At 36.8% G+C, this 14,707-nt stretch overlaps 1 protein-coding gene across 3 annotated transcripts in view; it reads left to right on the forward strand.

Moving 5' to 3' along the window:
- Nucleotides 1-14,707, forward strand: part of LOC139980963 (uncharacterized) — a 101,599-nt gene that overhangs the window by 80,462 nt on the left and 6,430 nt on the right. For 2 of the 3 annotated variants that reach the window (XM_071993037.1, XM_071993036.1), the window contains exons 6-11: nucleotides 2,398-3,659; nucleotides 8,593-8,730; nucleotides 9,086-9,170; nucleotides 12,176-12,499; nucleotides 13,060-13,512; nucleotides 13,690-13,916. In XM_071993037.1, the coding sequence (XP_071849138.1) occupies nucleotides 2,398-3,659; nucleotides 8,593-8,730; nucleotides 9,086-9,170; nucleotides 12,176-12,499; nucleotides 13,060-13,512; nucleotides 13,690-13,916 (2,489 nt within the window). The remainder of the gene's footprint in view (nucleotides 1-2,397; nucleotides 3,660-8,592; nucleotides 8,731-9,085; nucleotides 9,171-12,175; nucleotides 12,500-13,059; nucleotides 13,513-13,689; nucleotides 13,917-14,707) is intronic. The other variant, XM_071993038.1, reaches the window with a different exon arrangement.

Below are 14,707 nucleotides of genomic sequence, written 5' to 3' on the forward strand. Positions count from 1 at the left end.
AATAGTGTTAAAGGCATTGAAGACTCGCCCAAAACCACATGCCGCGCTCTGACAAATTTAACTTTCCGTTGCTTGCAAGTAAAGTTTTCTGCTTGTCGCTACAAAATGCAGACAGTAATGGAACGTGATACCTTGTTATCTTTTATCTTGACCTGAGATGTCCATCGATCCTATGTACACTTTGTTGTGGGTATTTACCGTAGCTGCATGTATTGACTGTACACTAGTGTCTTATTACCGATGGTAGCAAGCTGTGCGTGTATTTTCCGGGATCGATGGTGGTGTCTAACACTTGTAACACCTCATTTGAAACTAGGTCAGATTACCGGCATGAGACGTTTCTTTGTGTGCAAGTCTTCAAACCCTTTAAGCTAATGAAATACAGAGTCAATAAACACACCAGTTATTCAACTTCTCCCACAAGGATGTAAATTAAAGAAATACTTTGAACTCAACTTCTTGTACTCTTCTCACTGAGAACCAAGACGTCTCCTATGCAGCACAAATTATGAAGTGATTAAACAAAGGAAATGGGAGCACCTGTTCCTCAACCTATTCACTTGCTCGCTAATACTGATTTTCTTAGAAACAATTAGGAAAGGTATAGAATAGATACATATGCATCGTCTGTGAAGTAACCAATCAAGGACATGCAGTCAACTCTGCATTACTTTACCTGGCTCAAAGATACCATGCTCTAAGGGGTGCAGCTTTGTACCAGGAGGGAACTGTCATGATGAGTCACAAACTGTTTATAAGACCTCTCTGAGAGAAGCTCTGTCTTTTATGGTGATCTATGGGAGGCCAATAGGGAACTTACTACGGCAGGCCAATTGTAAAATATGAAAAACTGCAAATTACCACAGTATTAACATAACTTAATTAACCTATGGTTGATAGAATAAGGACCCTCCATCAATATTCTTTGATACAAATAATGTGATAAATGAGGTGGTAAGAAATTGAATAACAGCAATGGCATGTAAAGTACTACACAGCCAGGAAGGAGAATCCAATTTGAATGTTAAAATCATTATGATTCCACTGTGACATGTTTCATTCAATGTCAAGGTCTTGCATTATAATCAAGTCCTTTCATAATTCTGTAACTTATGGGATATATTCAGAAGTTTGTTTTGTGATATGTTCAGACAAGATTGGTAAAATGTTGGAATTTCCTTTCCTTTTTGGTTCCTTGCTTTGTCAAAAGGAACCTATGTAGTCAGGTGTGTGTGTGTGTGTGTGCATGTGTGACACTTGCTTGGGTACGCTCTATCTCAATAAGGGAAAGTTGAATTGTAGCCAAACTTGAACTATAGATCCGCCGTATGGAGAAGGTGTGCTCTATTGTTTTTGGTGCACACAAAGGTCAGTTTCTGTCCAATAAACCCAAAATAGTAAAACTGCAATAACTCCCAGTGCCAATGTTCGACAAGGTTGATATTTTGGGGAATATTTTCAAACTTAACGGTCATGTGATCCAAGGTCACCAAAGGTCAATTAATGATATAAAACTAGTATTTTGGGGGGAGGAAATGGGCAAAGAAAAAATGTTTGAATTTCTACAGTTTTGATGCTCTATTTAGGTCTCACAGATCAAAAATGTCAATGGGTTGACCCCCTGGTGACCTTTGTGTGTGAAGTTATGTATACAAGTTCAAAGTTAATTTTTAGATATGCAATTAACTCCCAATGCCAAGGTGTGTCACGGTTGATATTTTGGGACAAGTTGTGAATGGGGTGGTGGAACATTTTCAAACTTAACGATCTGAGGTCACCAATGTTATCATATCTGTTGACCCGCTTGTACTGTACCTGTACAGTAGGTGACGTTACATTTCTTACATTTTCGTCGCCATATTCAGATCTCAAAAGTGCCTTCTGATCAAAAATCCGATCACAATTTGTGATCACAAAAGTGTTGGCTACAGTGTTGGTTACTTTACATGGGTACATGTAGGACCACAATTACTTGGACTTATTAGACTATTTGAGCCCAATCTTGCTACAGTATGATAACATTATGTGTATTGTCATATACCCCTATGCAAGGAACCACAGTGCCCTTGGGCTCTTGTTAAATTTTGTAATTTAGTATCCTTGATATATTTGAGGATCATTGAAAGAGTTCAACTTACTGTAGTTAAATTCCTCAGAAGCAGTGCCAAATTCAACACCAAGGAAAGTGAAAGATTAGCATGGCCACCTCAAATAACATTGTAAAGTTGAACCAAATAAGGGCTCACTAAATTTGATGTAAATTTGTCAAAATATTTTCCTGGAAGTTTTTACCGCATCAATTTTTAAGACACATTGAACTGTATTCATTTACATCACTAAATCTCTTGGGTGGAAGACAATGTTTAACCATGTTTGCATCTTATATGTTTGTTTCAGATTCAAAGCTGACCAAGAAAGTACCAAAGGATCAACTAAAGGAATCTAAAGACAAAAGGCAGGAACTCTCTGACAAACTAACTGAATCAGAATATGAAAAACAACAGCTCACTGGAAGACTAAAGACAACAGAGGAGGAAAGAAACCAACTGACTGTAAGACTAAAGACAACAGAGGAGGAAAGACAACAATTGAAAGATACATTGAAGGCAACAGAGGAAGAAAGACAACAGCTCACTGGAAGACTAAAGACAACAGAGGAGGAAAGAAACCAACTGACTGGAAGACTAAAGACAACAGAGGAGGAAAGAAATCAACTGACTGGAAGACTAAAGACAACAGAGGAGGAAAGACAACAATTGAAAGATACATTGAAGGTAACAGAGGAGGAAAAACAACAGCTCACTGGAAGACTAAAGACAACAGAGGAGGAAAGAAACCAACTGACTGGAAGACTAAAGACAACAGAGGAGGAAAGACAGCAATTGAGAGACACATTAAAGGCAACAGAGGAGGAAAGACAGCAATTGAAAGATACACTGAAGGCAACAGAGGAAGAAAGACAACAGCTGAATGGAACACTAAAGACAACAGAGGAGGAGAGACAACAGCTGAATGGAAGACTAAAGACAACAGAGGAGGAAAGACAACAGCTGACTGGAAGACTTAAGACAACAGAGGAGGAAAGACAACAATTGAAATATACATTGAAGGTAACAGAGGAAGAAAGACAACATCTAAATGGCAGTCTAAAGACAACAGAAGAGGAAAGACAACAATTGAAAGATACATTGAAGGTAACAGAGGAGGAAAAACAACAGCTCACTGGAAGACTAAAGACAACAGAGGAGGAAAGAAACCAACTGACTGGAAGACTAAAGACAACAGAGGAGGAAAGACAACAATTGAGAGACACATTCAAGGCAACAGAGGAGGAAAGACAACAATTGAAAGATACATTGAAGGCAACAGAGGAAGAAAGACAACAGCTGAATGGAAGACTAAAGACAACAGAGGAGGAGAGACAACAGCTGAATGGAAGACTAAAGACAACAGAGGAGGAAAGACAACAGCTGACTGGAAGACTTAAGACAACAGAGGAGGAACGACAGCAATTGAAAGATACATTGAAGGCAACAGAGGAAGAAAGACAACAGCTGACTGGAAGACTAAAGACAACAGAGGAGGAAAGACAACAATTCACACATAGATTGAAGACACTGAAGGATGAGAAGGACGAATTACTTCAGCAGCAGAAAGAGGTTAGACTTCACATAGCATGTGATTATAGATAACTGATGACCAAGTTACCTGACTTGGGTCATGAGAAATTTAGTCACTTTGAACAAGACTACCCTTCTGCTTGATCCATTAGTGTAAAGTGAATTTTGAAGTTACCATTTGCAGAAATAATTATTGCAAAAAATATTTTCAGAACTAAGGGAATGGTTATTATATCTAACAGTAGATGTTAAATGATGAACATATTAAGAGCTATTTGTCTCAAGAATCTTATACATTCTTGATGTTTAGTTCATATGATGTACAGTTGCTGTCACTGTATTAATATATAGGTCAAAGTTCATTTGTGGTTCAGAGAGTCCAATCAGAACATGCACAGGTAAAAGTCTTTAATCCCTTTATCTCAAGAATAGAACTTTCAGAGAGTATTCATTTCATACTGGAATATGCTCTTTTAATGTGGAAGTTTGCTACTCAGCTGAAGTTAAACTGTATTGTTCTAATTGTTTAGTTACAAGTGACAGTTTACATTAACTAGCAAAACTAAACAATGGAATTTGTCATGTGCAATGGCAAAATATGTAGTACATTAAAGCATATTACATAACAGTACAATATAAAATTAATTCAACTGATATTTATCATTGAACATCTGTCCTTCAATGTGATTGGCCTACATTCCTATTCTAGAACGGTAATTCCACCATTCCTGGCAATTCCTTTTGAAGGCAATTTGGTTACAGACAGGCTTGGGGCGATTACATCTGAATGTAATCGATTACGATTACCATTACTTGAGAACGTATGATTACGATTACGATTACAGCCTAAAGTTGAAGTAATCGATTACGATTACATTGTAGTGTAATCGTGATTACAATCACGATTACATTGTGGTTACTTACACAATCCTCTGCATATCTGTTTAATATAAGTCTCTGTCGGGAAATAGGGCAATGAAATAGGGCAAAGGAAGGGCATTTACAGTATTACGGACAAAATTGTGGAAGTACTGTATATCTACAACTCCTACCAGGCATTACACATTTATGCCTTAACACGTTTAAGATGTGTAACCCATAAGTCCAGTAAAAATACAATTTAAACAGACAAAGAGTAAACAGACATATACTAAAGTAAAACAAATGAAGATTTTCATGCAACACTATATTTTGTAAACTAATAATTTCTGCATAGCAGCAAAACTAAAAACTCTTTTACATTATAACCCAAAATAAAACTAAACAGCTTTGAATGGGGCATTCCACAGTACATGGGACATGGAAGGCCAAAGTAAAAGTAAATTATTTTCATCAAAAAGTGCTCAACTCTGGTAAAGCAAATTCTGATCCACCAAATTCTAGAAGCAGGAACACTTCTTTGGTCACACTAGTAAAAGCCAATAGTAAGAATTAGTTTTAATCATTTCTACTAATTTTGCCCTTCTCATTCAAATTTCACTGTAATCATAAATGTAATACGATTACGATTACTTTGCCCTTGTAATCGATTACGATTACGATTACTTTGTAATTTTCACAAAAGTAATCGATTACGATTACTTCAAAAAATGTAATCGATTGTAATCGATTACGATTACTGATTACGATTACCCCAAGCCTGGTTACAGATCTCAGCACTAATTTATTGTAAACATGTGATTCCTCTGAGCCAGGTAGTAATTTTGCAATAGTCACACCCTCAAGTACAGTAGGTGGTCAAAAGCTTATCAGTTCAGCCTGTCTGAAAATAAGTGTGAAGAATGTTGTCAACTTGAACAATGTTCTCCCTTCAGAGACAGGCTACTACATAAATGTTTGATTCCTTGCCGAAGGCAGAAGGAACCTATTCGATGGTGATGGCGTGTGTGTGTCTGTGTGTGGGTGCGCTTGTTTGTATTCTGACTGAGGACTTGAACAAAAGAATTCCCGGTCCTCAGTTGTGATTTCTAAAAAATCACTGTGTCCTCGGAAGAATTCTATTGTAATGGGGTATTGTTTAGGTTAGGGTACATGGATTTGAATAACGGAAAAAACAATGCGGTCCTCGGTCTGAATGTAAAACACACCTGGTTGTGGGTTTATGTATGTGACGTCTTGGCTTGTAAACACTATATCTCAAGAGCCTAACATTGCCTAAAATTGAAATTTGGTATGTAGGTAAGTAGATGGTTCATATTGTCTTTCATGGAGGTCAAAGGTCATTTAAGGTCAAGGTATGAAAACCTTTTAAACACAATTTCTCAAGAATTCAAAGTTGCTTGAACTTCAAACTTAGTATGTGGGTAGCCATTAGGTATTAGATGTTATCTAACCTTTTTCATGGAGGTCAAAGGTCACCAGAGATCAAAGGTCACCAGAGATCAAAGGTCACCAGAGATCAAAGGCTAACAACCGTGTAAACACGATATCCCAATATGAAAAAGTTGCTTGAACTTGGTATGTTGGCAGCCCTTGCTGAGCTCTATTGTTTTACATGTATGTCAAAGGTCAGTTGAGGTCAAGAGAGGTCAAAGTCTGAAAACCTTGTAAACCCGATATCTCAAGAAGTGAAAGTTGCTTGAACTTTATACTTTAGTATGCAGATAGCCCTTGGTGGTAAGATGTTCTCTGTTATTTTTCATGGAGGTCAAAGGTCATATTAGGTCTGAAAACTTTGTAAACATAATATATCTCAAGAAGTACAACTTGCTTGAACTTTAAACTTGCTATGTTGGTAGCCCTTGGTGAGCAGATGATGCCTATTGTTGGTTTCGATGAACATCGTAACCTTTGCAATCATGATGGCTATGTGTGTACGTATATGTGTGTGTGAATTTGTGACGCCCAGCTTGTTAACACGATAACTCAAGAAGGGAAACTTTGACCAAGTTCAAGAAGCTTATTTTTTTGTGTTGTTGTCAAAGGTCATTTGAAGTCACTAGGGGTCAAAATGTGGAAACCTTGTAAACACCATATCTCAAGTAAAGACACTTGGGCAGACATCATATTTAGTGTGTAGAGGTATAGTAACACACTGAGTTAAAGAAGCCTATTGTTTTCTGTTGAGGTCAAAGGTCATTTAGGGTCACTAAGGGTCAAATTGTCAACACCTTGTAAACACGATATCTCAAGAAAGGATGCTTGGGAACATCTCACGTTTTACTGTGTAGATGTACCACATTGAGTACAGGAAGCATATTGTTTTTGGTGTTAGTCAAATTTCATTTGGGGTCACCAGGAGTCAAAATGTGGAAATCTTGTAAACACAATATTTCAAGAAAAGAAGCCGGGGCAGACCTTATATTGAATGTGTAGAAGTACCACATTAAGTAAAGGAAGTATATTGTTTTCTGTGGAGGTCAAAGGTCATTTAGGGTCACCATCTTCAATTGTGAAAGCCCTAAACAATAGCCCAAGAAAGGAAGTTTGGGCAGACCTCACATTTCTTGTGTAGAAGTACCACATTAAGTACAGGCAGCCTTTTGTTTTTGGTGGAGGTCAAAGGTCATTTGGGGTCACAGGGGGTCAAAATGTGAAAACATTGTAAACACTATATTTCGAGAAGGGAAGCTTGGGCAGACCTAACTTAAATGTGTAGACGGACTACATTTAGTACAGTAAGCCTATTGTTCATGTTGAATGTCAAAGGTCATTGGGGTCACCAGGGGTAAAATTGTGAAAACATAAACTCGATATCTTTAGAAGGGAAGCATGAGCAGACCTCATATTTAAAGTGTAGACGTACCTCATTGAGTGCAACGAGCGAATTGTTTTTGGTGGAGGTCAATGGTCTTTTAGGGTCACCAGAGTTCAAATTTTGAAAACCTTGTAAACACGATATCTCAAGAAGGGAAGGTCGGACCAATTTATATTTAGTGTGTACTGTAGACGTACTACATTGAGTACAGGAAGCCTTATGTATTTGGTGTAGGTCAAAGATCATTTGGGGACAACAGGTCAAATCGTGACAACCTTGTAAACATGATATTGCAAGAAAGGACAGATCTCATATTTGGTTTGTATATGTACCATATTAAATTTAAGGAGCCTATTATTGCTTTTGGTGGAGGTCAAAGGTTATTTGAGGTCAACAAATGCCAAACATTTACTTCAGTGCACTTCACTACCCTCTTACTGTACCTGTCCTTTCCACACTAACACATCTTCCTAAACATAATATCGCAAGGGCAGCTTGGACAGATCTCATATTTGATATGTAATTGTACCACATTGAGTACCAGAAGTCTTAATGTTGTAGGCGGAGGTCAATGGTTGTTTGAGGTCACCAGGGGTCAGCTTGTGAAACCATGTTTAACACAATATTTCATTATTAAATCAGGACTGATGTCATATTAGTATGTTGATGTATCTATCAAATTTAGTACCAGAAGCTTGTTGTTGAGGTCAATGGTCATTTCATGGCAGCCTGTGTCATTTTGTTTGTCATATCACACTGCTTCTCACTGTATTACTAATATCAAGTATGTTGTACACCCTCACTATACATTACATCAGATTCAGAAAATAGCTCATGTTACATCATCGAAACCACTATGCATTTTTGCATTCTGGTTTTTCATGGAGGTCAATGTAGTTTGAGAAATTTGAAAATGCAATCACTTCAAAAGTTGCGACTTCAAACTGGTATACATAGCCATTTGCTCTTTACATGTGTACAGTTTTCCTTGAGGTCAAAGTTCAATTACATGTTACAGTCAGAATGAGTCTGATTATGCAGAAGTGAAGGTTTTTTTTGAGCAGCAAACCTCTTTGCATAGGTATGAATTGCTCAGTTCTGCAAGACTTGCAATTTCTGCTCAGCAATTCAGATCGTTGTAAAATATTGCAACTAAAGTTTCTTCTCATATTGGCAAGGAACCACTAAGTCATTTGACTTTCTTGTTATTTGTGGCAAGAAACCACTGGGAGGTGCATCCTTCTTGTCTCATGTACTGTGTTGTTTACATGACAGGAACTGGAAGAGGCTAAATCAAGTCTGAAAGCTACAAAAGATGAACTTGTGAAGTCACAACTGGAATATGCCAAAGAATCCATGGCCTTACAAGAGGTCCTGAAGCAGACTAGGGAAGCCTTGAATCAGCAACAATTGGTAAGTATGATTATTAAAGTATAGTGTATCTGTAGTTAGTATACCACCAGTAGCAAGTTAAGTGTGGTTACAAAGTTAGCAAAATAATGTGACTAGACCATTAATGTGTTGAATTTATTATAACATTATCCACTGTTGATGGTATTACTATGTGACAACATATGGTACATTTTACTACAAATAGTGTGAAGTGTATAATGAGTACATTCACCTAGATGCTAAAATCAGTTGCTTTTATCAGCTAATTATATGCTCAATTGGTGTAACTTGACAGGTGACAGAAAGGAAAACAGAGGTTCTTTTAAAAGTTTCAGTACACCAAATAAGATATCTTTCCTATTTTGTTTATTTTCAGGCTTCATCCGTTTCTGTTATGGAGGAAGAAACCCTACTTGAAGAACATGAAACTCCAGACATATCACAGCAATCAACTTTGGCAGGTAGGATCTCAATAAAAAGATAATTACTGCTGCTGGTTGTAAATTTCCAGGCAGTTTAATGTTACCTTATATAAGTCTGTTTATCCTTAGAAAGTCCTACCTGGAGATCTTCACAGCTGTCAGTGGAGATGTACGGAGAGGGTAGAGGGGGTGGGGGGGGGGGGGGTTGGTGGGGTAGTGACTTGAGTCAATTTAAGTAGTGTAGAATGGAGTATCTAATGTCTATTATTTTAAGATATTAAAAGTCAAAAGAGCTCTGCAGAGATGTAAATACATTAAGGAGTATCATGGAAACAGGTTAAATTTTTATGATTCCTTGAATCTTTGCGATGGTGATGACGTGTGTGTGTATGTGTAACTTACTCGTAAACGTCAGAAGGAAAACTGGGGTACATTTCACATTTGGTATGTAGGTTCCCCTTAGGTAGATCTGGTTTGGGATTGTTGTTGGCAGTGGTGAAAGGTCATGTGGGTCATCACAGGTCAAATTATGTCAAACATTGTTTACACAATAATATCTCAAGAGGTGGAAGTTACAGGTAGTTCAAACTTGGTGTGTAGCTTGCTGTTGGTGAGCAAAGGATCTTTAGTGTTTTTTATGTGAATGTCAAAGGTCATAGGAGGCCAACTGATGGAAACATTGGGACAATCTATAAACATGATGTCTCACAGAAGGTATCCTGTTCAAATTTTATATATATGTGGATTGTGGATTTCCTGTAATTAGTTCAGCGAATCCTATTGTTTGTGGTGAAAGGTCATTTTGGGTCAGCAGAGGGCAAAATGTGATTATATCAAAAGTGCAATATCTCCATAACCAAAATATTATAGGAAGTCATATATGCATGGTATGATAGCCTTGTGTATTTTATAGTTTGTACACAATATGATACATAGGTCAGAGTTCATTTGAGTTCACTAGGAATGAAATGTGAACACTATGTAACTACAATATATCCAGATAGGAAACTGCAGTAGCTGGTAAATATGGCTATGGCTTCTTTATAATGAGTACTGAAAACTATTGTTATTGGTGGACGGTACAGGTTATTTGGGTTCAGCAAAGGTTACATTCTGGAAATTTGTAACATTTCATCATAAGATAGGCAGCTTCAGAATAGAGCAGAATATCATAGAGGTATATGACTTACCTATAATGTGTACAAGAGCCCAGTAATTCTTTGTGAAGGTCAAAGGTCAAAAAAGTGTAAAAACCTTGAAAATACTATAGCTGGATAATTTTGTTTTCAAGAGAGACTTATACATTAATTCAAGTCAATGGCTAACAGAATTTAATTTATGAAAATCTTTCTTTATAATTAGGAATGTGGTCTGTAGCGTTTGGTTTCAGCATGGCTTTTTTGTGCAAGGACATGGTGTACATAAAAGCACATAATCCTCTGGTAGGCATGCGGTCACTATCTAATACAAACAAAATAACACATCTAGGTATCTGTTGTATATCTGATCCAAGTTTTAGCAATTTTAATTTAACTAAGTTCATTTAGGAGTAGAACATACACCCATTTAGGAGATGTGTAAAAAAAAACATATGAAGCATGGAGGGTCATGTGATGTGCTCCATGGTAACAGTTATAATTTCTATCATATATAACCAAAAATAAGGACATGAACAAGAAATTGAATTCAACGGTACATTAGATCTTCATCTGGCTAGATATCTACTGAATACAGTGACTGTGTCAGGGGAAAGTAAGCTTGAGAGAACCGTGCTAAGCACGGCTCCTACAGGTTGAATCACACTGAATACAATTGGTGAAAGTTACATCTTAGATACTCTTTGACAATGGATTACAGAGGATGGGACAGGAAGTTACTCTGTCCACATATTTAACTTTCTCCTTAAACAGAGCTGGGTTAAGCTACTAAGAAATGACCACACTAGCGATGACATCATTGGGAATGACATCATACTGAAAGTTATTTGATTGGTAGAGATCTGACATCCCTCGCACAGACAGATGTAGGGTTTCTGTTTTAGAGACTTACTGTAGAGGTCAAAGTGTTAGTGATCTACGAGGACTTAGAAGTTCGAAAAGTATATGATTATGTTGATGGCTTGTAAATAGAAACTGTTAGTAACTTTCTGGGAAGTGTGATGTAAGAGGACTTCCTGTCTGTGCTTCTATAGTAGCTATTGCTGAGAGATTGTAAAGGTGAACACAGGGTAAGGGGAAGGGCAGGTAGAATGGTAAAATGCTCTCTATAGATCAAGCATTTTCTGACACAAAGAAAATGAATCTCAACATTGTCATCAATTCATCATCCAAACTAGAGCAATTAATATCAAACATGCAGTAAACGCCTGTTAAAGGTGTGGTGTTTGGATACAAAACTCCTACAACTTTGAACTGACACAGGGTTAAATTAACATACATGGTTAGGAGGAGCATGGCCTGCATGGTTGGTATGTTTATATAGTGTATAGTATGATGTCCAGATGTATACGTTGCTGGGGTCAACAAGCAAATAACAAAGCATATCAACACCACCAATGTCTTTTTTTGTGAAATATTATAGAAAATAAAAGCCTCACCTAATTCCTCGTTATGATGTTTCGACTTGTCGGTAATCAAGTGAGGTAGATCACACCAGGATCCTTAAATCTGGAGAGTATTTATAATTTTGAAATATTTTTTATGTTAAATATCATCAAAAGGCTGTTGCAATGTTTTAAAAAGGTGCCAGTAATGTTGCTATGGTAACACTGAGGCTTGTTGTGTAGATGGGCAGTTACATCAACAGTACTTTAAAAAGCAATTAAATTTATTCATATTCCACACAATTTATACAGTAGTTTATTCAGCTATAGAACTGATTTTAAAGAAAAGTATTTTGTTGTTATATATCAATGCAATACAAATCAATCTAATAATCAACTGATAGCTAGGAAAATGTGATCTCATCTATAGTCAGTTTATCAATTGTCTTCTTGTGCTGAGTGTAATCCTTAACTCTATTTTATCCTTTTATTTTCATTTCAGCTGATTACGGCAGATTAATGGTCAATGTTGCCGATGATCTTACTCTTGACAGCACTCTGAAATTAGCAACTCTGTTTGGTCTACCACCGGCAGAAACTGATATGTTACGCAGGGTTTCTCTGATAGAGACACCAGGAATCACTCTGATTAACTTCATGAAGACACGAAACATCATCAACTTGTACGATGTCACTAACCTACAAAAGGGTTTGGTTCATATTCAGCTAAACCGAACAAATGAAAACCTTTTAGCTCCATATCAGTCTAAAGTTGACTCCTTTCAGTTTGAAGAATACCAAGCACCAGAACTGCTTGCCTGGCCTGGTAAGAATGGATACAACGTTGTAATCAGAATACATAAAACAAAAAATATGCAGTACAGAAAAATCTCTAGAAATGTGTGTGAGTCTGGGGTTAATATTCTGCTTTCAGGCAATATGTTATTTTGAACTAGTAATTATAATGATGTTTGTATGGTTAAAGTAATTATAAGTGGATCTTTTGACCATTTATATGTTCCCATTTGGTTTGTTTCTTTATAGTAAAAAGATTGAAAATACAAAACTTTAGTTCCCAAAGATTAGCCAATATTTGTAGGATTCATTTGAGCCATCTGATCACTCTCAGAGAACGATGCTAGATTCTTTGATATTCCCGTAGTCTGCTGCCACTCGTCAAATTCTCTATCAACATAAAGCTTGTGTTGCATATCTATTACATTTTGTATTATGATTCCTTCAATAATACCTCTTTCATAAATCAATTGCAGGGCTTTTGTATTGATGTAGAAATTTTAATTAATGTGGCTCAGTATGGCAATTTTTTTTTCCATGTCAAGGCTTCAGTTAATAGTGTTTGTGTTTCCATTAATATTCTATTTTTAGTTGATGAATCAACTCCATCACAAGGTGAAAGAGAGGAATATCATGACCATAGTAAGGAGACTTTGATGGAGAGAACCGAGAAAGAGGAACTACCAAAGCAAAGAAAAGATTTACAAATACTTGAAATGAGGCAACATTATTCATACATTGAACACAGGATAAAGTATGAAGGTGGAACTATTAGCATCATGGGGGTACATCTGACTATTCCTGAAGACGCTGTATCCTTCGATCATGTAATTGCTGTTAAAGTGATCTATGATCCTGACATACACCTCCCTGGAAGTGCTCATAGGGGCAGAATGACACCGCTACTAAAACTAGAGCCAGAAGGACTCGTCCTCAACAAGCCAGCCCAGCTGACTATTCCTCACTCGGCTATTATCCCTGAGCCAGATCGACATGATGTTATGATCTTCACTGGTCTGAAAGATAAAGAAACTTCACAAGAAGGTAAAGATGGAGACCAATACACACTTTAAATGCAAATTGTTGAATGTACCAGGAGATGTACAATGAGTTATATGATGGAATCAGTACTGTAAAATATGTCTTAGTTAATAAGCTCTTGATATTAACTCTAATTAAGATTACCAAGTAATTTAGTTTGTATAATATTACTTACTATAGGTGAAATAACTTGGACCGAAGAGAAATCTGTTGATTGGAAACTAGACCCGGAGAAGATCAGTCTTGATATTAACACCCTGAGCTACGTCTTTGTTACTTTAGTCAGCCAAGAAACAGAACAGAAGCATATATTCCGTATTGTTCCATTTATCGATGGGATACTTGATGCCAAAGATGATGTCTTAATAACTGTTTGTTTCTGTAAGGACAGTGATGAAGAATTCAAGGTGAGGATAATCTCCTGTTACCATGGTGATATATGTACCAGTTTGAGATCAGTTCTGTTTCATATTGTGAATTTTAAGTCGGTTACTGGCATTGTACTCTCTTTCATGATTTGTACAGTGACTATTATCGTGTTTCACTGACAAATTATGAAGTGATTTGTTAAGAGCACATTGCTTAGGTCAAAATTTCATTTTGTAACAAATTATGTGGTTCCTCAAAAACATCCACAAGACGCATAACAAGTACTTAGATGATTTGATACCCGCATGCAACATTAGTAATGTGAGCAAATTAAGGAAACTGAGATGATGTTACTTGCTAAAGCAGTATTGACTTCTCTGTACATAATGAAGGCACAACAAGTTGCATAATTTAACATCTGCTTGGTTTTTGGTTTCAATGATAATTGTAACCTTTGCATTCATAATGGCATATGTGTGCACGTTTGTGACGCCCAGCTTGTAAACAGGATATCTCAAGAAGAAAAGCTTGGACAAACCTCATATTTAGTGTGTAAAAGCACCACATTGAGTACAATAACGTATTGTTTTTTTTTGAGGTCAAAGGTCATTGGGGTCATCAGAGGTCAAATTGTATAAACCTTGTTAACATGATATCTCAATTTTGGAAGCTTGGGCAGATCTCATACTTGGTATGAAGGTGTATAATATTGATTAAAAGAAGCATATTGATTTTGGTGGAAGTCAAAGTTCATTTGGGTGCAACAGGTCAAATTGTGAAGCCTTGTAAACATGATATGGTAAGGGAACATTGGACAGAACATATATTT

Source organism: Apostichopus japonicus, chromosome 15 (assembly GCF_037975245.1).
Source record: "Apostichopus japonicus isolate 1M-3 chromosome 15, ASM3797524v1, whole genome shotgun sequence".
NCBI classification, from domain to species: domain Eukaryota; kingdom Metazoa; phylum Echinodermata; class Holothuroidea; order Aspidochirotida; family Stichopodidae; genus Apostichopus; species Apostichopus japonicus.